Below are 19,500 nucleotides of genomic sequence, written 5' to 3'. Positions count from 1 at the left end.
TTCCCAGGCTAGCGGTAGAATCGGAGCTACAACTGCTGGCCTATGCCATAGCCAGAGCAATGCTGGATCTAAACCATACCTGCAACCTACACCAGAGCTTTCAGCAACACTGGATCGTTATCCGCTAAGCCAGGCCAGGGATCCAACCCACATCCTCATGGATACTAGTCAGGTTCTTAACCCACTGAGGCACAATAGGAACTCCTCCTCATTCTTTTTTTTATAGCTACATAATATTCTATTGTATGTTTATAATGTTTATTTAGTCAGTTTTAACTTAGAGACACCTGGATTGCTTCCAGTATTTTGCTAATATAAATAAGGTAATGAGTAAACACATACATATATCATTTCATATGAATACAAGCTTATTTGTATGATAAATCTTTTTTTTTTTTTTTTGGTCTTTTTGCCATTTCTAGGGCTGCTCCCGCGGCACATGGAGGTTCCAAGGCTAGGGGTCGAATCGGAGCTGTAGCCTCCAGTCTACGCCAGAGCCACAGCAATGCGGGATCTGAGCTGCGTCTACAACCTACACCACAGCTCACGTCAACGCCGGATCGTTAACCCACTGAGCAAAGGCAGGGACCGAACCCGCAACCTCATGGTTCGTAGTCAGATTCGTTAACCACTGCGCCACAACGGGAACTCCTGTATGATAAATCTTCAGAAATATGAATGCTGGGTCCAAAGGTATATGTAGTTATTAGTTTGACTGATAAAGACAAATTGCCCTCCATAGAGGTTGTACCAAATTATATTTACAGAATTTATTAGCATATCTATTGCACTTATGTTGCCATGTAGTGTTCTAATGCCACACCCATAGCAATACCAGATCTGAGCCTCATCTACGAACTACACTGAAGCTTGCGGCAACACTGGATGCTTTAAACCACTACGTGAGGCCAGGGATCGAACCCCCATCCTCATGAATACTAGTTGGAATCTTAACCTGCTGAACCATCCTGAGAACTTCCAACAAAAGTGTTTCATAAAACATTTGATTTTTTGCTAAGCTGACAAATGTAAATTGAAATCTCAGTTTAGCTTTTTTTTTTTTGTCTTTTCTAGGGTCGCACCTGAGACATATGGAGGTTCCCAGGCTAGTGGTCTAATTGCAGCTGTAGCCACCAGCCTACGCCAGAGCCACAGCAACGCTGGATCTGAGCCGCGTCTGCGACCTACACCACAGCTCATGGCAACGCCAGATCGTTAACCCACTGAGCAAGGGCAGGGATCGAACCTCATGGTTCCTAGTTGGATTCGTTAACCACTGCGCCAGGATGGGAACTCTAACCTCAGTTTAGTTTTAATTTGCTTATCTCTTATGAGTGAGCAGAGGTTTAAGAGTCGTGTATTCTGTGAACTGTCTCTTCATTTGCTTTGCTCATTTATCTATCAGAGTAGTTGTATTTTTCTTATCCATTTGTAAAGACTCTTCATATATTTCAGGAATTAGCCCTTTGTGAATGCTATGAGTTGAATTTCCCCCCTATTTTGTCGTTTGTCTTTTGAATGACTTATGTGATGGTTATTTGTTTTTGCTTGTGTTTGTTTGTTTGCCAGGGAGAGATTTTGTTGCTTGTTTTGTACTTTATCAATCTTTTATGGCTTCTAAATTCTGACTTAAAATCGAGATATCTAGGGAGATCCCGTCGTGGCGCAGCAGAAACAAATCCAACTAGGAACAAGACTGCAGGTACGATCCCTGGCCTCACTCAGTGGATTAAGGATCTGGCATTGCCATGAGCTGCAGTGTAGGTTGCAGACATGGCTTGGATCTGGTGTTGCTGAGGCTGTGGTTTAGGCTGGCAGCTACAGCTTAGATTCAATCGTGGGAACCTCCATATGCCTCGGGTGAGGCCTTAAAAAGACCAAAAAAAAAAAAAATCAAGATATCTTCCCCATTTTAATTCTAGGGAGGAGTTCCCATAGTGGCTCAGCAGAAACAAATCTGACTAGTACCAATGAGGACGCAGGTTGGCCCCTTGGCCTTGTTTAGTGGGTTAAGGATCCAGCATTGCCGGTAAGCTGTGATATAGGTCACAGATGAGACTTGGATCTGATGCTACTGTGGCTGTGGCATAGGCCGGTGTCTACAGAACAGAGTCAGTCCCTATCCTGGGAACCTCCATATGCCAAGGGTAGGACACTAAAAAGATGAAAAAGAAAGAAGAAGAATTCTAGGGAGTTCCTGCTGTGGTACAGTGGCTTAACAGCTTGTCTCTAAATTGATTCTGAGCCTGGCACAGGGGGTTACAGATCTGGTGTTGCAGCAACTGTGCCATAGGCCGCAAATATGGCTCAGATTTGATCCCTGGGCTGGGAATTTTCATATGCTGCGAGTGAAGCCAAAAAAGGGGGGAAAAAAGGATGTCATGCTTGATAGTTTGTTTTTTTCTTTTTTTTTCTTCCTCTGATTCTCTTTATTTTATTACTCAAATGAATTTATCACATCTGTAGTTGTATAATGATCATAACAATCTGATTTCACAGGATTTCCATCCCACAGCCCAAACACATCCCCCCACCCCCCAAACTGTCTCCTCTGGAGACCATAAGTTTTTCAATGTCTGTGAGTCAGCATCTGTTCTGCAAAGAAGTTCAGTCTGTCCTTTTTTCAGATTCCACATGACAGTGAAAGCATTTGATGTTGGTGTCTCATTGTATGGCTGACTTCACTTAGCATGATAGTTTCTAGGTCCATCCATGTTGCAAAAAATGCTGGTATTTCGTTCTTTTTAATGGCTGAGTAATATTCCATTGTGTATAGGTACCACATCTTCTGGATCCACTCCTCTGTCGATGGACATTGAGGTTGTTTCCATGTCTTGGCTATTGTAAATAGTGCTGCAATGAACATTGGAGTACATGTGTCTTTGCGAGTCGTGGTTTTCTCTGGCTAGATGCCCAGGAGTGGGATTGCTGGATCAAATGGTAGTTCTACGTTTAGTTTTCTGAGGCATCTCCATACTGCTTTCCACAGTGGTTGCACCAATTTACAATCCCACCAACAGTGTAATTGGGTTCCTTTTTCTCCACCCCCTCTCCAGCACTTATTGTTTGTAGACTTTTGGATGATGGCCATTCTGGCTGGTGTAAGGTGGTACCTCAGAGAGGTTTTGATTTGCATCTCTCTAATAATGAGAGATGTTGCACATCTTTTCATGTGTTTCTTGGCCATGTGTATGTCTTCTTTGGAGAACTGTCTGTTTAGATCCTCTGCCCATTTTTTGATGGAGTTGTTTGTTTTTGGGGTATGGAGCTGCAGAAGTTGTTTATAAATTTTGGAGATTAATCCCTTGTCAGTCGATTCACTTGCAAAAATTTTCTCCCATTCTGTGGGTTGTCTTTTTATGTTCTTTAGGGTTTCCTTTGCTGTGCAGAAATCTTTTTTTTTTTCTTTCTTTCTTTCTTTTTTCTTTTTAGGGCCACACCTGCAGCATATGGAGGTTCCCAGGCTAGGGGTCTAATGGAACTTACAGCTGCTGGCCTATACCACAGCCACAGCAACTCAGGATCCAACCCGAGTCTGTGAGCTGTACCTTTGCTCACAGCAATGCCAGATCCTTAACCCACTGAGCGAGGCCAGGGATCAAACCTGCATCCTCATGCATACTAGTCAGATTTGTTTCTGCTGAGCCATGATGAGAACATGAAAACTCTCATTTTTTTTTTTAAGTTGAAGTATAGTTGATTCACAATATTTGTTAGTTTCAGGTGTATAGCAAAGTGATTTGGTTATACATACATGTATTCTTTTTTTTGTCTTTTTAGGGCTGCACCCACAGCATATGGAAGTTCCTGGGCTAGGGGTTGAATCAGAGCTACAGCTGCGGGCCTACGCCACAGCCACAGCAACGCAGGATCTGAGCTGTGTCTGTGACGTAAACCACAGCTCGCAGCAACGCTGGATCCTTAACCCACTGAGCAAGTCCAGGGATAAAACCTGAGTCTTCATGGATCCTAGTTGCTTTTGTTAACCACTGAGCCATGACAGGAATGCCTCTTTTTTTTTTATTCTTTCCCATTATAGGTTATTACAGGCTATTGAATATAGTTTCCTGTCCTATACAGTAAATCCTTGTTATCTATTTTATGCATGTAGTGTGAATCTCTTAATCTCATACTCCTAATTTAATTTATCCTTCCCCTTTAATTTATCCCACCACCTTCCCGTCTTGTATGTCTCTGAGTCTGTTTTTGTTTTTTAAGTTCATTTTCACTTTTTTTTTTTGGCCTTTTTAGGACCACACCTAGAGGCATACGGAAGTTCCCAGGCTAGAGGTCAAATTGGAGCTGCGGCTGTCGGCCTACACCACAGCCATAGCCACAGCAATGCCAGATCCAGGCCACATCTGTGACCTTCACTGCAGCTCATGGCAATGCCAGATCCTCAACACACTGAGCAGGACTAGGGATCAAACCTGCGTCCTCACGGTTACTAGTCAGGTTTGTTACCACTGAGCCACAGTGGGAACGCCTATTTTTTTTTTTTTTTTTTTGATAGCCACACCAGCATATGGAAGTTTCCAGGCCAGGAACTGAATCCAAGCTGCGGCTGCAAACTACACTGTAGCTGTGGAAATGCCAGATCCTTTTACCCACTGTACCTGGCAGGGATCAAACGTGCCCCTCCACAGCAAGCCCCAGCTGCTGCAATCGGCTTCTTAACCCACTGCCCCAATAGTATAAGGAACTCCTACACTATTTTTAGGGAGTTCCCGTTGTGGCACAGTAGAAACCAATCCAACTAGTATCCATGAGGATGAGGGTTCGATCCCTTGCCTCACTCAGTGGGTTGGGAATCTGGCATTGTTGTGAGCTGTGGTATAGTTTGCAGGTGTGGCTTGGATCTGTTGTTGCTGTGGCTGTGGCCAGCAGCTGCAGCTCCTATTCAACCCCTAGCCTGGGAAATTCCATAGGCTGCCAAGTTCGGCCCTAAAAAGCTAAATAATAGTAATAATAATAAATTAATGTAAATAGGTCATTCCCATCGTGGCTCAGCAGAAACAAATCTGAGTAGTATCTATTAGGATGCAGGTGCAACCCCTGGCCTTGCTCAGTGGGTTAAGTATCCCGTGTTGCCATGAGCTGTGGTGGAGGTCACAGATGCAGCTTGGATCCTGCATTGCTGTGGCTGTGGCAGAGGCTGGCAACTACAGCTCACATTGTACCCCTAGTCTGGGAACCTCCATATGCCATGGTGCAGCCCTAATAATAATAATAATAATAATAATAATGAATAATCTGTTTTTCTATAGTCCAATTCCTGTGTCTAAACGTGCTTAGAGTTTTCTTGTTTGGTTAATAATGAATTCCGGGAGACTTGGTCTATTATTAATCATGTAAACACTAACTGAAATGAAACAGGTGTAGTTGTAATAACAGCAGATAGAATAGACTTTAAGATGGGAAGCATCACCAGAAATAAAGGACATAATGAGAAAAGGATCCATTCTGGAGGAAGCATAACAATTTTAAATCTGTAACATCAAATGACATAGTCTCCAAGTATACAAGTAAAAATGCCAGGAAAAAAAAAGGGAGGAAAGACATGGTGAGAGATTTAAACATACCTCTATAAGAATAAGCAAAGAGGAGTTCCCGTCGTGGCTCAGTGGTTAACGAATCCGACTAGGAACCATGAGGTTGTGGGTTCGATCCCTGGCCTTGCTCAGTGGGTTAAGGATCCAGCGTTGCCGTGAGCTGTGGTGTAGGTTGCAGACGTGGCTCGGATCCCACGTTGCTGTGGCTCTGGTGTAGGCCGGCAGCTACAGCTCCAATTAGACCCCTAGCCTGGGAACCTCCATATGCTGTGAGAGCGGCCCTATAAATGGCCAAAAAGACAAAAATATGTATAATAATAATAAGCAGAGGGAAAAAATCATTAAGAGCTATAGATTTGAACAAGATAATTAAACTGTGCCTGACATATAGTACAGTGCACCTCCAAACTGCAGAATATACCCTCTTTTCAAGTGTTCATGGATCATATACAAAAACTGACCATACACTTAGCCATAAAGCAAGTCTCGACAAGGTTTAAAAGATGCACATCACACAGTGTTTGTTTTCTGAACACAGCAGTGGTTAAATGAGTGTGTAAAAACTCATCAAACTACACACTTAGGCTGACTCTTCCTTTTTTTTTTTTTTTCTTTTTAGGGCCACACCTGGGGCATATGGAAGTTCCCAGGCTAGGGGTAGAATTAGAGCTGTAGCTGCCAGCCTACACCACAGCCGCAGTAACACAGGATCCTTAACCCACTGAGTGAGGTCAGGGATCAAACCCACTTCCTTATGGATACTAGTCAAGTTCATTAACGCTGAGCCACGATGGCAATTCCTATGCTGACTCTCTTTCTTCTTCTTCTCCTCCTTATTCTGCTGCACCTGTGGCATGTGGAACTTCCTGGGCCAGGGATAGAACCTGTGCCACAGCAGTGACCAGAAGTGCTTCAGTGACTATGCCAGATCCTAAGCCTGTTGCAAGAACTCCCCTGACTCTTCTATTACATGTATTTTCTTTTTCTTTTCTTTTTTTTTTCTTTTGACTTTTTAGGGCCACACCTGCAGCATATGGAGGTTCCCAGGCTAGGGGTCTCATCGGAGCTGCAGCTGCCAGCCTACACCAGAGCCACAGCAATGCCAGATCCGAGCCGAGTCTGTGACCTACACCACAGCTCACTGGCAATGCTGGATCCTTAACCCACTGAGCGAGGCCAGGGATCGAACCTGAAACTTCATGGTTCCTAGTCAGATTCATTTCCTCTGCACCATGACGGGAACTCCTGTATTTTCTTTTTAAAAATGCACTTTTCCACTGCCAGTCGTTAGTTCCCTTCCATCAAGTTTCAGTAATATCTATGTTATTTTATTTACCTTGTTGTGTTTACTCATATATACATCTCACAGGTTTTATATGATAGGCACTTTACATATGTTATTATCCCAGTAAACTTTCACAACCATCTAAAGAGATAAGTCTTTTAACCCTGATTTTACTGATAAGTTAGAATTGGAATAGTTAAAAAGTAACTTGCAATGACCACCAAGTAGTGCTGAGTCAGAACTGGACCTCAGAATTCTGATTCACGGCTTTTGCTCTTTATATAATAACATACTACCACTTGTGGGTATTATTCCCAACTCCCCCCCCCCCCACCTCCTTGAATGTCCCTGCCTAGGAATTATTAAACACTTCAACAAAATTCAACATTGATTGAGTACCTCCTTTATACTGGGTTCTGGGTTTTTTGTTTTGGCTGTACCCAGGGCATGTGGAAGTTCTTAGGCCAGGGATCGGTTGAACCCACATCACAGTAGTGACCCAACCTGCTGCAGCGATGCCAGATCCTTAACCTGCTAGGCCACCAGGGAACTCCCTCAGTTCTGGTTTAATTGTTAGCCATTGAAAAGTGAAATAAACAGTCCCTCCCCTTAAATAGTTCAGTCCAAAGGGGAAGAACCACACAAGTTATATTACAGTGTGATAGTGCTACATAGAGATGTGTACTTTATTTACTGTTTTCATGTTTCTTTTGTCCTCCATGAATCAGTTACGTAATCTTATCTGGTTATTTTTCTCCATTTGCCTTCAGCATAAAAGCTCTCTGGATGAAGACAGTGAGTGTTCTGCCAAATACATTCTTCTAATTCTTGTGAAATTCAGAGTGGTAGAAAAGAGGCTGGAAGCGTCCCAAACAGGAGGAATGGTGAGTAAAGGTCAGGGTCAAGTAGTAGGGTCTACTTAGCCCATTAAAGAAACCAGCCTGATGGGAGCTGGCCCTGAAAGATATGTTTGAAAAGCCAGGGTGATGCCAGATCCAGACTAGAAACAGCTGGAAAGGCCAGGCCAAGACACATGCTTGAGCCACTAGGCAACAAGGACCTATTGTAAAATATCAACTCTGACTGATAAGATTAAAATGTTACTTTTAAATTCCTCAGGCAGTGATGTGTCAGAAAGACTGACTTTAGAAGATTCTGGGAGTTCCCCTAGGGCGCAGTGGAAACGAATCCAACCAGGAACCATGAGGTTTGGGGTTCGATCCCTGGCCTCACTCAGTGGGTTAAGGATCCGGCACTGCCGTGAACTACGGTGTAGGTCACAGATGTGGCTCAGATCCCAGGTTGCTGTGGCTGTGGTGTAGGCCCAGCAGCTGAAGATTCAACCCCTAGCCTGGGAACCTCCATATGCCGCGGGAGCAGCCTTAGAAAAGGCAAAAAGACAAAAAAAAAAAGAAGAATTCACGTCTGAGACACTAGAGGTAAGGAAATGAAAGCCAGTTCCTCCTCTGAGGAATTCGCAAACAACTGAGAGAAGATAACCAACAAAAATGTAATGTAGTGGATACAAACCTAGGGTAAAGTATGGTGAGAGAGAGAAGTCTGATACAGCCTGGAAAGGCAGAAGGAAAGGGAAAGACACAGAGCTGGTAAACTAGCTCTTCGGCCTCACCCGCTGAACTAGTTAGCTATGAGGAAATGGAAAGGGAATGTTAAAGGGCAAGGTAATGGGTTGGAACAGCCTATGAAGATTATGAAACTTAAAGTTAATGAAGAAGAAAGAGGAATGTTCTCTTAACAATGATCAAGCCAGAGGGCATGGTCGCAGAGTGGACCAGCTCAGTTTACTTCCAGGAGCCTCTCTAACCTTCATCAGCTAAACTGAAGAAAGCAAACAGTATAGGTTGGCAGACCAGGAAGGAAACTAGAAAACTAGTTTAGGTGATATAAGATGGAAAATGGTTGCCTCGAAAGAGATGGGGGATGGAATTGACTAGAAAAGGGCCCCAGAGAAATTCTGGGGATTTCATTGTTCTTGTTCTTGCTTAGGATGCTTGTTACCAGTAAGCATGCAATTGTCGAAACTCCTCAAACTAAATACTTAAGGACTGTGCATTTTATTGTAGGTAGATTATGAAAGAAAGAAAGAAAGAAAGAAAGAAAGAAAGAAAGAAAGAAAGAAAGAAAGAAAGAAAGAAAGAAAGAAAGGAAGGAAGGAAGGAAGGAAGGAAGGAAGGAAGGAAGGAAGGAAGGAAGGAAGGAAGGAAGGAAGGAAGGAAGGAAAGAAAGAAATGCCATAATTAAGTTCTAAAGCTTGAGGAGGGAAAAAGAGAAGACCAAAACAGTTAAGACCCAAAGTGGGAAACTGGACCCCAGGAAAAATTTCCCAACCAGCCTGAGAACCGAAGCAATTTGAGTATTTGGAGAAAGAGTAAATGACACCTATCATTTGCCAGACCCTAGACTAGACCCCTTTACATATTTCAAATTTATCTCCAGACCCAACGATGTCCAGCTAAGTTCAGACAGTACCGTGATAGGAAATGAGTGAAATTAGTCTGTGGAAGGTGGTGAGCCCAGACAAATGAAGACTGTATACAGCGTGCAGTGTAGACTGTGAGATAAAAGATGTAGGAGGGCTGGGTATAGTCCCGAAGGCAAAGTGAAAAGCAGCGGTAAGAGAAAGGCGAGAAATGCAGGACATGTCTGAAGGGATGTCTTCAGAAATTTGAAAAATCAGACTACTGGATCCATCTCTGACTCGATCTTCTCTTTCATAAATTAAGGAATAAACTTCTTAAAAATCAAATGTAAAAGTCAACTCCGCCATGGAAGTATTTAAAAGGTCTGGAGGGATATGCATGAAACTATGCAGCTTACCAGAAGGAAGTTACATACCTATTGCATAATGTTGAATTCTGTTTCGAGTGCATATGAAATTCCCCACAAGGAAAAATCCTTTTTTTTTGTTTGTTTATTTAATGGCCACACCCTGGGCATACAGACGTTCCTGGGCCAGGCATTGAATCTGAGCTGAAACTGCAGCAACACCAGATCCTTTAACCCACTACACTCAGATCCTTTAACCCACTACACTGGAACCCACGCCTCTACAGTGACTCAAGCCGCAGCAGTCAGATTCTTTCTTTTCTTTCTTTCTTTCTTTCTTTTTTTTTTTTTTTTTGGCTTTTTAGAGCCATACCCATCGCTTATGGAGGCTCCCAGGCTAGGGGTTGAATCAGAGCAACAGCTGCCAGCCTACACCACAGCCACAGCAATACAGGATCCAAGCCATGTCTGTGACCTACACCACAGGTCAAGGCAATGCCGAATTCTTAACCCACTGAACAAGGCCAGGGATGGAACCCGCAATCTCATAGTTCCCAGTCGGATTCATTTCCGCTGAGCCACGATGGGAACTCCCTGCAGTCAGATTCTTAACCCACTGTGCCACAGCGGTAAGGACTTTTTTTTTTTAATTTTTAATTAAATATTGTTAAATCTATTGTGGGATCAGAGAACAGTATTGATAAAAACTGGGATCTGTTTCTGATGGCATAGGGGGAGCTCCTCACACTTGTAATCTGTGTTTGACACATGTACACATGTGTACATGGGATTAAGGGTGGCAGCCATTCCTTCACCCAACTGCCTGGGACAGCCCTTTCCATTTCCTCAACACAGTGACAAAACCTCAGGAAAGTAAAGTTGGGGCTGGGGACCCAACTTGAAGATCTAGTGTAAGGACAGGCAAACTTTTTTTTTTTTTGGCCATGCCTATGGCACGCAAAAGTTCCTGGGCTAGGGATTGAACCCGAGCCACAGCAGCGACAATGCTGGATCCTTAACCACTGAGCCATCAGGGAACTCCCAAACTTTTTCTATAAAGGTCTGAATACGTAAAAATGTAAGACTTTGAAAAACATATAGGAGTTCCCATCGTGGTTCAGTGGTTAACAAACCCAACTAGTATCCATGAGGACTCAGGTTCGATCCCTGGACTCATTTGGTGGGTTAAGGATCCAGCATTACTATGAGCTATGGTGTAGGTCGCAGATGAGGCTTGGATCTGGCGTTGCTGTGGCTGTGGTGTAGGCCGGCAGCAACAGCTAGGATTAGATCCCTAGCCTGGGAACCTCCATAAGCTGTGGGTGCGGCCCTAAAAAAAAGACAAAAAAAAACAAAAAGAAAAAAAAGAAAAATATATAGTCTCTGTTGCAACTCTTCTGCCATTTTTGCACAAAAGTAGCCGTAGATAATATGTAAACAAATGGTCATGGCAGCAAAACCAAGTGGGGCCATAGTTTGTTGACCTCTGATCTAGAGCAGGGGTTCTGGCTCCTGAATGCATATTAGAATCACTTGAGGGGCTCATAAAACCATTAATGCCCAGGTCCCAACTTCGAGATTCCAAATCTGAGATGGGGCCCAAGCTTTTTTTTTTTTTTTAATAAAGTACCAAGTGATTCTGATGTGAATCCTGGACTTAAAACAACTGTTCTAGAATTATAGTCTCTTGACAAAGTGCTGAGTGTTTTTGTTTGTGTGTGTGTGAAGGTTGGGGAGGTAGATGAATGTTGGAAGAAGGACCTAGGGCTGAAGTGAGGTCTAGATGTAGAATTGTTTTCAGTCCACCTGACAAATTAAGCGCTTCCAGTACTTTAATTAAATGCTCTTTATTTGATGCTTTTGCGTGCACAGCACTATAAGAAGTTACCCAACCCAACAAGTCAGCGCCATCATCACTCTTAGTAAAGGTGGCCATGGACAGGGGGAGGGAGCATTCAGTAAACCACCTTCTACCTAGCCTTCTTTCTGGAACCATTCTCTATAGGCCCCTTCGTAGTTCCGAGCCCTGTGGAGAAAAAGAGGCGTGAGGGAAGGATGTGCCCAGGAGGCAGTCCCCAGTCACTCCCCCGGTAGCAATCCACATTGTCCCCATACCCTTTGTATCCAAGGCCCTGTGCCAACTGTGTGGCCTGCAAGCCCCTCTTGCCCATCTGACAGAAGAAAATGAGGTTCTCTTCTTCCAGCTTTGGCTTCTCGGCAGAGTACAAAGCCTTGAAAGCAGCTGGCTCCATCTGCAGGGCACTTTCCAACTCTGACACTGGGAGGACGCGTCAGACAGAGGACAGAATGGAAATGGAAAGCCGGCAGTTAGGCAATCTCAAGATCAGAGGTTGGGCCTGGAAGGACCGGTCCTGTGGCGGAACAAATCTCCAGGGGGCTCCAAAACAACACATGGTGACCACACCCCCACCCCCACCCCCAGAACAAGATTAGTCTACTTGCACATGAAGACAGCCAAATAAGCTTTTTTTGTGTGTGTGTGTGTCTTTTGTCTGTTGTTGTTGCTATTTCTTGGGCCGCTCCCGTGGCATATGGAGATTTCCCAGGCTAGGGGTTGAATCAGAGCTGTAGCCACCGGCCTAAGCCAGAGCCACAGCAATGCGGGATCCGAGCCGCGTCTGCAACCTACACCACAGCTCACGGCAACGCCGGATAGTTAACCCACTGAGCAAGGGCAGGGACCGAACCCCGAAACCTCATGGTTCCTAGTTGGATTCGTTAACCACTGCGCCACGACGGGAACTCCAAAATAAGCTTTAAGTGGAAGCCACTTCCCTAGTTTTAAGGACCAGGCGGACTCAGGAATCCAGCCTTGGGGAGGTCCAGCACGTAGAGAAAGGCTGACCTGCCCTTTCCTCATTGCCTGTTATTCCCTCAAACTGGAAGGGCAAGTTCTGCTGCCAGAATCCGCCTCCAATCAAAGGGAAGTGCGGGTTGGTGGGGCTACGGGGAATACAGGGCCCCCCTAACCAGGGTCTTTCCCACACTATCTTAAGTGAGGTCCCATCGGCTAGGAGCCTCCTGGTCTGTCTCACTCCACCACAGGGGCATCCCCTCACAATCCCATACCCGGGATGTTGAGCGCCCCAGGGATGGTCCCAGCGGCCGCCTCCTCCCTAGATCGCACGTCGATGAGCCGGGCCCGGCCTGAGGCTAGCAGCGAACGGAGTTCAGAGAGCGAGACCGTGGGCTCTGAGGAAGGAGGCACGAGAGCCTTGAGAGGCGCACGACTGCGAGGCCAGGTTACCCCGGCGACCTGGCAGTTCCCCAACCCCGCGGGGGTTGCGTGAGGACCCCTCCGCACGCCCCTTCGCGCCTCTCGCCGCGGACACCTCCACCCGGGGGCTTCACGTGCTCCGAGCGCCACATGGAGATCCCAGGTCTCCCCCTGCAGGTACCTCCAGCCATGGTGCGCGCCGCAAAAGCGAGCTTCAGGAATGTGGCCCCGGCCCGCCCCCTCGGTGCCCGCAGCATCTCTCCCTCCCTCCCGAAGCTGGAGCCGGAGCCAAGTCGAGACCGGAACCGGAAGCGAAGGCACCGCCTCCCGCACCGCCCCCGAGGCACCTATTCCTGGTGGCCTCGATACACACCAGATAGAGAAATCCTCGCGATTGCCAGGCATGGGTGGGCAACCACGCACTGCCCTGTCCCAGGTAGTGGGACTCAAGAGTAAGTAGTATAGGAGCAGTACCCCACCCTAATCTTGGCCAACCCTAATTGGTCAAAGCGCAGTGTGTTCCCTCCCTTCCACCCTGGGGCCCACAAAAGGAGGAAGAACAGGAGACAATTGTGGCTCTGAACATTTTATCTTTAAAAAAAAAAAAAAAAAAAAAGAAGGAAAGGAAAGGAAAAAAAAAAAAAAACCATTCCCACAAGGGGGTTAGGCCCCCAGTGGGCCCCTGCCTGTTGTTCTCCCTCGTTCCAGAGACTTCTGCATAGGCCTTAGCTGCTCACTGGCCAATCCCCTCTTCCTGGGGCAGCAGCCACTGCTAAGCATCCTATCCCCACTTTTTGCTAAATCCTGTTCCCCAGAGTCCTCAGGTGCACATCTGAGCTCCAAGGAAAGGAAGAACCAGTGGAAGCGCCAGAGTCCTGGGGCAAGACAGACCACTGCTTGTCAGCAGACCCTCTGCTGGCACTCTAAGCAAGCACAGGGCAAGCCCCCCAGTTTAGTGTGTCCAGTATCCAGCATGGAGACAGCACATGCATTGTGCGAGAGGAGCACAAGGGCCCAGGGGCTGCATGGTGGGGTTGGGCAAGGCTGTCAGTGCACATCCACATGTGTGTTTCACACCACTGCAGGCTGCTGTGTCACAGGGCCTCAGTTCAGAGACACACCTTCTGGACTTCCCCCAGTCCCACGCCAGAAGTGGGCAGTGAGGGAAAGGGGCACGGGGTTAGCCTGTTGCTCCTGGGCTATCTGCAGTTCTCAGAAAGGGGCTGTAGGGCCCAAAGCCCCTGAATCCCCAGAGTTAGTTGCTGTCATTCTTGATGACGACCTCTACTCCATGGTGCCGCAACTGAGCTCGTAGCAGCAGATTCTTGTTTTTAAGATCTTCCACCTGACATAGGAAAGAGGCAGTAAGGGGAGTTAAGTAGAAAAGTTGGTACAGCCAAGTTCCTGAGCTTACTGGGACATCCACTGGCGAGGATAAAAACATAAAGCCCTCTCTCTGGAAAACAAAGTAAGGAGTCCCAAACTGGGTTAGTGCTATGGAGGTTGAGGACGGCTGTACTGAAGGTGGGGGTCTAACCTGCTGTCGAAGCACATCATTATCCAACTGCAGTTGGTCAAGCCCCTGCAGTTCTTCAGACAACCGGTGGTTACTCTGCCGAAGCTCCTGGATATAATCACAGGCTTTGGACAGAATTCCACCTTTACTCTGTAAGAAAAAGCCAACACAATGAGGACTAGGAGGTGAGATACTTAGGTTGCTTTCCAAAAGCATGTTCAGGCTTTGGAACTCATTTTCCCTTCAGGGTGGTGGAATAACATCTCCCAGGGATTCAGGAACGTCAGAGAAAGATAAGAAAAGACTACTGCCATGTGTGCCCACTCTCTACCATTTCTGGAAACAATACCAGGAGACAGAATTCAGGCATCCTGCCCACTACCAGGGTCTTTCCATGACCTGGCCAGACTTGGTGCTCTCCATGGAGCAGTCTGGGATGATCTTGGACAGCTGTACAATCCAGTTGTTAATCTTGTCTCGGCGGCGGCGTTCCACTGTGGGGGCAGGGGGAGCAGAGGACAAGGTGACTTGAAGAGAACTCACCAAAGGCCCCAAGGTGGTAAAATTTCCTAACCTTTCCCCCCAGTGTCACTGCTGTCCCCAGCCCGACCAGACAGCTCCAAGCTTCACACTCAGATCACACCTACCTTCGTTATGCTGAGCCCTGCGTTTCTCATCCCGAGTTGTCCGAGGAGCTTCTGACTTCCTAACAACAGAGCCCAGGGTAGCCAGAGTGAGGGAACGTCAAGAAATAAGATTGGAGATTGGGTAAGGGAGGACATCAAATCTGGAAAGAATCAAGACCATTTCCAGTAACTGAGATGAAACAAGGGTCACTCACGGGGAATAAGGGTGGGTCCTGGGAGCAATAGAGCGCTGGCTGCCACCTTGTAACACTTCTTGTGGTGACATCATCACAAAGAACTGACCTGTGAAGATGTAGGGGAGGTGCTGTCAGGACATGGGACTAGGAACCTCACCAAGCTCTAAGGCCAAAGCCCTGAGACCCTCCTCTAAAAAGGACATCCTTCCTCCTGCTGGAAGGGCAGCCCCGGACTCACTGCCTACCCAGGTCTTAGTGATCATTAAGGGATTATGAATAAAGGCCCACTGCCCACCGGTTGTGTCCCACAGTCTATCCTAGACCCTCCAGCCAGCATCCTCACACAATATCTCACCAGTGCCAGGAGGGGTCGCCTGCCCCAGTAGTGCCTCTGAGCCCTGGGTAGTAACAACAGCTGCTGTACTCCCCGATGTGGTACCCCCTGCCCCATCTCCCACTGCAGTGCTGGGGAAGTAAGTATAGTGCGTCTCAGCAGCTGTCCCCTCTGTGTCAACTGCATCATCACTCGTGAACGCACCCTGGATCACAGCCTGGGAAAGGGAGCAGAAGAAAAGAGAGAAGTGACAGTCAGATACTTTCAGTGCATTACTCTACTACTTCTATCCCTAGGCAGGAGGGAAGTAGAAACATCCAGAAAGGGAGAGCCTAGAGCTTTGGGTCAAGGCAGCTGTAGCTGCCTCACCATCCCGTGCTACACCCCCATCCTATTGGTTCCCTTCTTCGTCTCCATACTCAGAGCTCCAGTCCCCTCCCCAGTCCATACGCCTGTACCTGGGTCATGGATTGAGTGGCAGGGTAGCCACTGATGGCGCCAGTCCCCTCAGTCTGGCCATCCAGCTGCCCCTCAGACACCTGGATCACCCTGTACATCACCTAGAGGCAAGGAGGAAAAGGGAAGAAGGGGAAGGGAGAACAAGAGAGTAAGTGCCAGGGACAGGGTCCCCAAACAAGAATCCTTCAGAAACATACAGTTAGCCATTCCCTTGCCTTTCCCCAAATAGAGGTTTCAGCATAACCCCTACCCCACCCCCCACCTTCCAGACAGTCCACATCTTCACCTCATCCTCTAATCCAGGTCTCCCCATGTGACAGGTTCAGTTACCTCCCCCATTCCCAACCCCAGATAACACCTGCAGCCACCTGGCCCCCTCCCTTACCTGGCCCCCATTTTCAGTTCGGAAGACGTACTTGACGTTGGGGTCAGGGAAAGTGGCAGCTGACTGGATGCTGGCAATTGCCACACTGGTTGGGTCCTCCCCAGTTGCCACCGCACCTGAATTAAAAGGAAAAGTCTGTGAGTTACTGCCTTTTCCTCTCTGTTCCACCTACGTGTCATTTAGAAGAAGGTTATACAAGTGATGGGCCCATGGGGTAGGGGGAGAGGCCCCAGTGGGCTCTTGGTCTCAGCTCAATTCTGTTTCTCCCACTTACCTTCCTGAATCTGCACTGTCCCCTCTTCCGTTTCAGCTGTTTTCTGCTGCCTGTTTGTGAGGGGACAAAAGAATATGGGAAGAAGTGAATGAAAAGCTCACTGGCCCAATAACATATGGCTCCCAAACTCACTGGCACTCCCAGCAGATGCTCGGTTAGGTCAGAATAACAAGAGCTAGTATTTATTTAGTGCTGAGCTAAGCACTTAACAGGCAATATCTTACTTAGTACTAAGAACAGCACTGTGTGGTAGGTAGCACTGCTTGCATTTTATAAACAGGAAACCAGATCACATAGCTAGGTGATGGAGCTGGGACCTAAATCTAGGTCTGCCTGACTCCAGAACCAGTGCTCTTAGCCATTTTGCATTCTCCCAGGCCTCCCAAACCAGATCCTACCTCTTCTTCACTCACCCCTTCATCTCTCTGTGAGGGGGCACATCCGAGGAACTGGTCCTTCTTTGGAAGTCTTCGTATCTCCTGCCTCACAGGCCTGAGTGCTAAGTCCTGGTAGAAATCAGGAAGTCTAGTGAGTCTAAGAAACTGGAAGTCTCCTCTTTCTAGAACTAGGCTCCATGAAGACACATCCAGGAACATAAACCAATCATCTGCAGGGGACAATCAGCTTTCTCCATTCTGATGCTGAAGACTGGCTACAGTGACTGAAAGAGCAATTATATGAATAGTGTTTCTCGCCCCTCCAATTATCACTCCAACTCCTGATGGAGAAGAGATAATTATACTGAAAGACTAAGAAATAACATATTTCTGGATGGATTATTATTAAAGCTATCATGATCTGCCATGCCATGGAGATTAGAAGAACCATGTTTAGACCACAGCTATCAAAAAACACAAGGTCTTGGATGTTGATGCTTCTTCCCACTTCTCAGGCGTATATTGTACATCAAGAAATTCCTGTCCTCAAATCTAAGAAAGGGAAACCTGAACCCACTGGAGAACCTCCGGAACCATAAAAGACCAGATTTGGCCCTTGGGCATCATTCTACTGACAGGGCTCTTGTTTTGGGAGTCCAGATTTACGTCATTCATTAAAGACCCTAAAGCCCAAGTGTATCATCTTCAAGCCCCTTCTATTTTATTCACTAAGCCTTCCTGTAGAACAACACAGTTGCGAAAATGTTGCCATGACAACTCCAAATCAACCAAGCCTCAGCAAGAGGAGGGAAACTCCAGGTTCAGGTTTGGAAGAAGAGATAATGGAGGAAGAATCCATCTAAGAGGTGCCTGCCTTACAACCCTGACACTGGAGTTCTCTTGCCGCACAGCGGTAAGGATCCAGCAGCAGTTGTCACTGCAGTGGCCTGGGTTGCTGCTGCGGTGTGGGTTCAACTCCGGTCCTGGGAACTTCCACATGCCCGCCCCCACCCCCTGCTAGGCCAAAAAAAAAAAAAAAAAAGACCCTGACACCCAGTGGGGGTAAGTGAGGGTGGCGGCGGCAGGAAAAACAAAGGGCTGAGAAGACAGATGCCTCTAGAAAGAAATAGCAATATAGTACAAAGCAATAAGTAATTCCGACAGGAAAGGGGTAAGATTTTTGTAAGTTCTCTACCTGTAAGGGTCTCCCAAACCTTTATCTTCAGCGGTTAAGTCATGGAAAGCCCATATCCAAAGTGTTCACAAAAAAGAAAAAAAAAAAAAAAAGGAACTGAAAATGAAACTGTCCGGAGCAAGTAGCGCTGCAATTAAGATCCGGTCCCTAAGGGGGAAGTAGCACCAGTATTTCGGGACCACCTACCTCTCCATCCTCGAACGTACGGAGGAAGTGCCCCTCTGAAGCTTGCTGCGCTGACAGCAGAAGGAAGCAGTGAAACAAGAGGGCAGGGCAGAGGAGGCGTCTCTATGGCCCACAGCTGTCAGCCGGGGCAGCCTCTGAGGACGCCCAGCAACGGGGTCAGGATACTTATTCAAATCTTAGTAGGGCATCCAGAAGCATTTCCTGAGCGTTAGGGGTATGCGACAGGAAAGTGGGATAGGATGTCGTAGCGTGCACGCTCAGGCAAGGGGGGGGGGGGAGCCCTGGCTAAGTCTGTACACAAAGGGAAAATAATCAAGTCCCCAAAGAAGGCTGGCGCCTAGACCTTGCCTGAGAATGCGGCGTCTCCCTGCAGGCCCATCAAGCAGTCGGCGCTTAAGAGCTGAGGGCCGGTCGGGCGCGAACCCAGGAGCCCGCGCCGTGACCCGGCCAGCCCGGCCCGTCACATCCCGAGACCCCGCTGCTCCGCAGAGGCAGGAATTGAGGCCGGGGGTTCAGCGGATCCCGTGGTCTTGGCCCCGCGGCCCGCGGCTGCCATCGCAGGAGAGCGCGCCCGGGGGCGGGGAGTGAGTTCGGCCCACAAAAGGGGGTAGGAGATAAAGATCAGGCACGGCCCCCTCCCTCCAAACAAAAGCTTCCGCCCCAGGAGTTTCTGGACCTAAAAAACGGAAATAAAATCGTAGCTGCTCTCCCCCGCCTGCCCACCCAGTCTCCAGACTCTCGTCGGGTCCTGCACTCACCGGCCGAGGCCGCCGCAGGCTCCTATTTCCCTGGACCGAGTTCTCCCTCTCTCGACTCGGGTAGCTCCTTGGACAGCTGATCATGCGCACTACCGGCTCACAGCCATGTTGGTGAGGGGCGGAAGTGTCTCTCCCGTCCGCCCAGCCTACTCAGCCTCTGTGCTGCCCCACTTCCGTTCGCTCCATCTTGCCGGGGGCTGAAGGATGCGAGCGTGTTGGAGGTGTTGCTGGGGTGGGGAAGAATACACGACCGGGGATCCTTGGAGAATGACACTGAAGTCCTAGTCGCTCTAGCAAGGACGGAAGAAAGACGACTAACTTGGTGCTACTA

At 47.5% G+C, this 19,500-nt stretch overlaps 2 protein-coding genes across 9 annotated transcripts; both read right to left on the bottom strand.

Annotated features, from left to right (window-relative positions):
• Positions 1 to 11,455: 11,455 nt before the first annotated feature.
• Positions 11,456 to 13,182, bottom strand: TSTD1 (thiosulfate sulfurtransferase like domain containing 1). Of its 2 annotated transcripts, XM_047784128.1 has the most exons (4): positions 13,044 to 13,182; positions 12,715 to 12,837; positions 11,740 to 11,902; positions 11,456 to 11,650 (listed from the first exon to the last, which is right to left on the bottom strand). In XM_047784128.1, exons 1-4 carry the CDS (start codon positions 13,117 to 13,119, stop codon positions 11,599 to 11,601), a joined length of 414 nt encoding a protein of 137 aa, XP_047640084.1. In that variant the 5' UTR covers positions 13,120 to 13,182; the 3' UTR covers positions 11,456 to 11,598. The 2 variants fall into 2 exon arrangements, with proteins under 2 accessions (XP_047640084.1, XP_047640085.1); XM_047784129.1 differs by lacking the exon at positions 12,715 to 12,837 and having other exon boundaries at positions 13,044 to 13,169.
• Positions 13,183 to 13,435: 253 nt separating this feature from the next.
• On the bottom strand, positions 13,436 to 19,305 carry USF1 (upstream transcription factor 1). Of its 7 annotated transcripts, none has more exons than XM_047784125.1 (11): positions 19,170 to 19,305; positions 17,052 to 17,159; positions 16,654 to 16,703; positions 16,380 to 16,495; positions 15,994 to 16,095; positions 15,557 to 15,752; positions 15,220 to 15,307; positions 15,026 to 15,084; positions 14,778 to 14,872; positions 14,400 to 14,528; positions 13,436 to 14,207 (listed from the first exon to the last, which is right to left on the bottom strand). In XM_047784125.1, exons 5-11 carry the CDS (start codon positions 16,090 to 16,092, stop codon positions 14,118 to 14,120), a joined length of 756 nt encoding a protein of 251 aa, XP_047640081.1. In that variant the 5' UTR covers positions 16,093 to 16,095; positions 16,380 to 16,495; positions 16,654 to 16,703; positions 17,052 to 17,159; positions 19,170 to 19,305; the 3' UTR covers positions 13,436 to 14,117. The 7 variants fall into 7 exon arrangements, with proteins under 7 accessions (XP_047640081.1, XP_047640082.1, XP_047640083.1 ...); XM_047784126.1 differs by having other exon boundaries at positions 16,411 to 16,495; XM_047784127.1 differs by having other exon boundaries at positions 15,740 to 15,752; positions 17,067 to 17,159.
• Between the last annotated feature and the right edge of the window lie 195 nt (positions 19,306 to 19,500).

This window comes from Phacochoerus africanus, chromosome 6 (assembly GCF_016906955.1).
Source record: "Phacochoerus africanus isolate WHEZ1 chromosome 6, ROS_Pafr_v1, whole genome shotgun sequence".
In the NCBI taxonomy this organism is placed as follows: Eukaryota; Metazoa; Chordata; class Mammalia; order Artiodactyla; family Suidae; genus Phacochoerus; species Phacochoerus africanus.
Note: the sequence above shows the minus strand (reverse complement) of the source record. Positions and strands in the feature narration are given on the sequence as shown.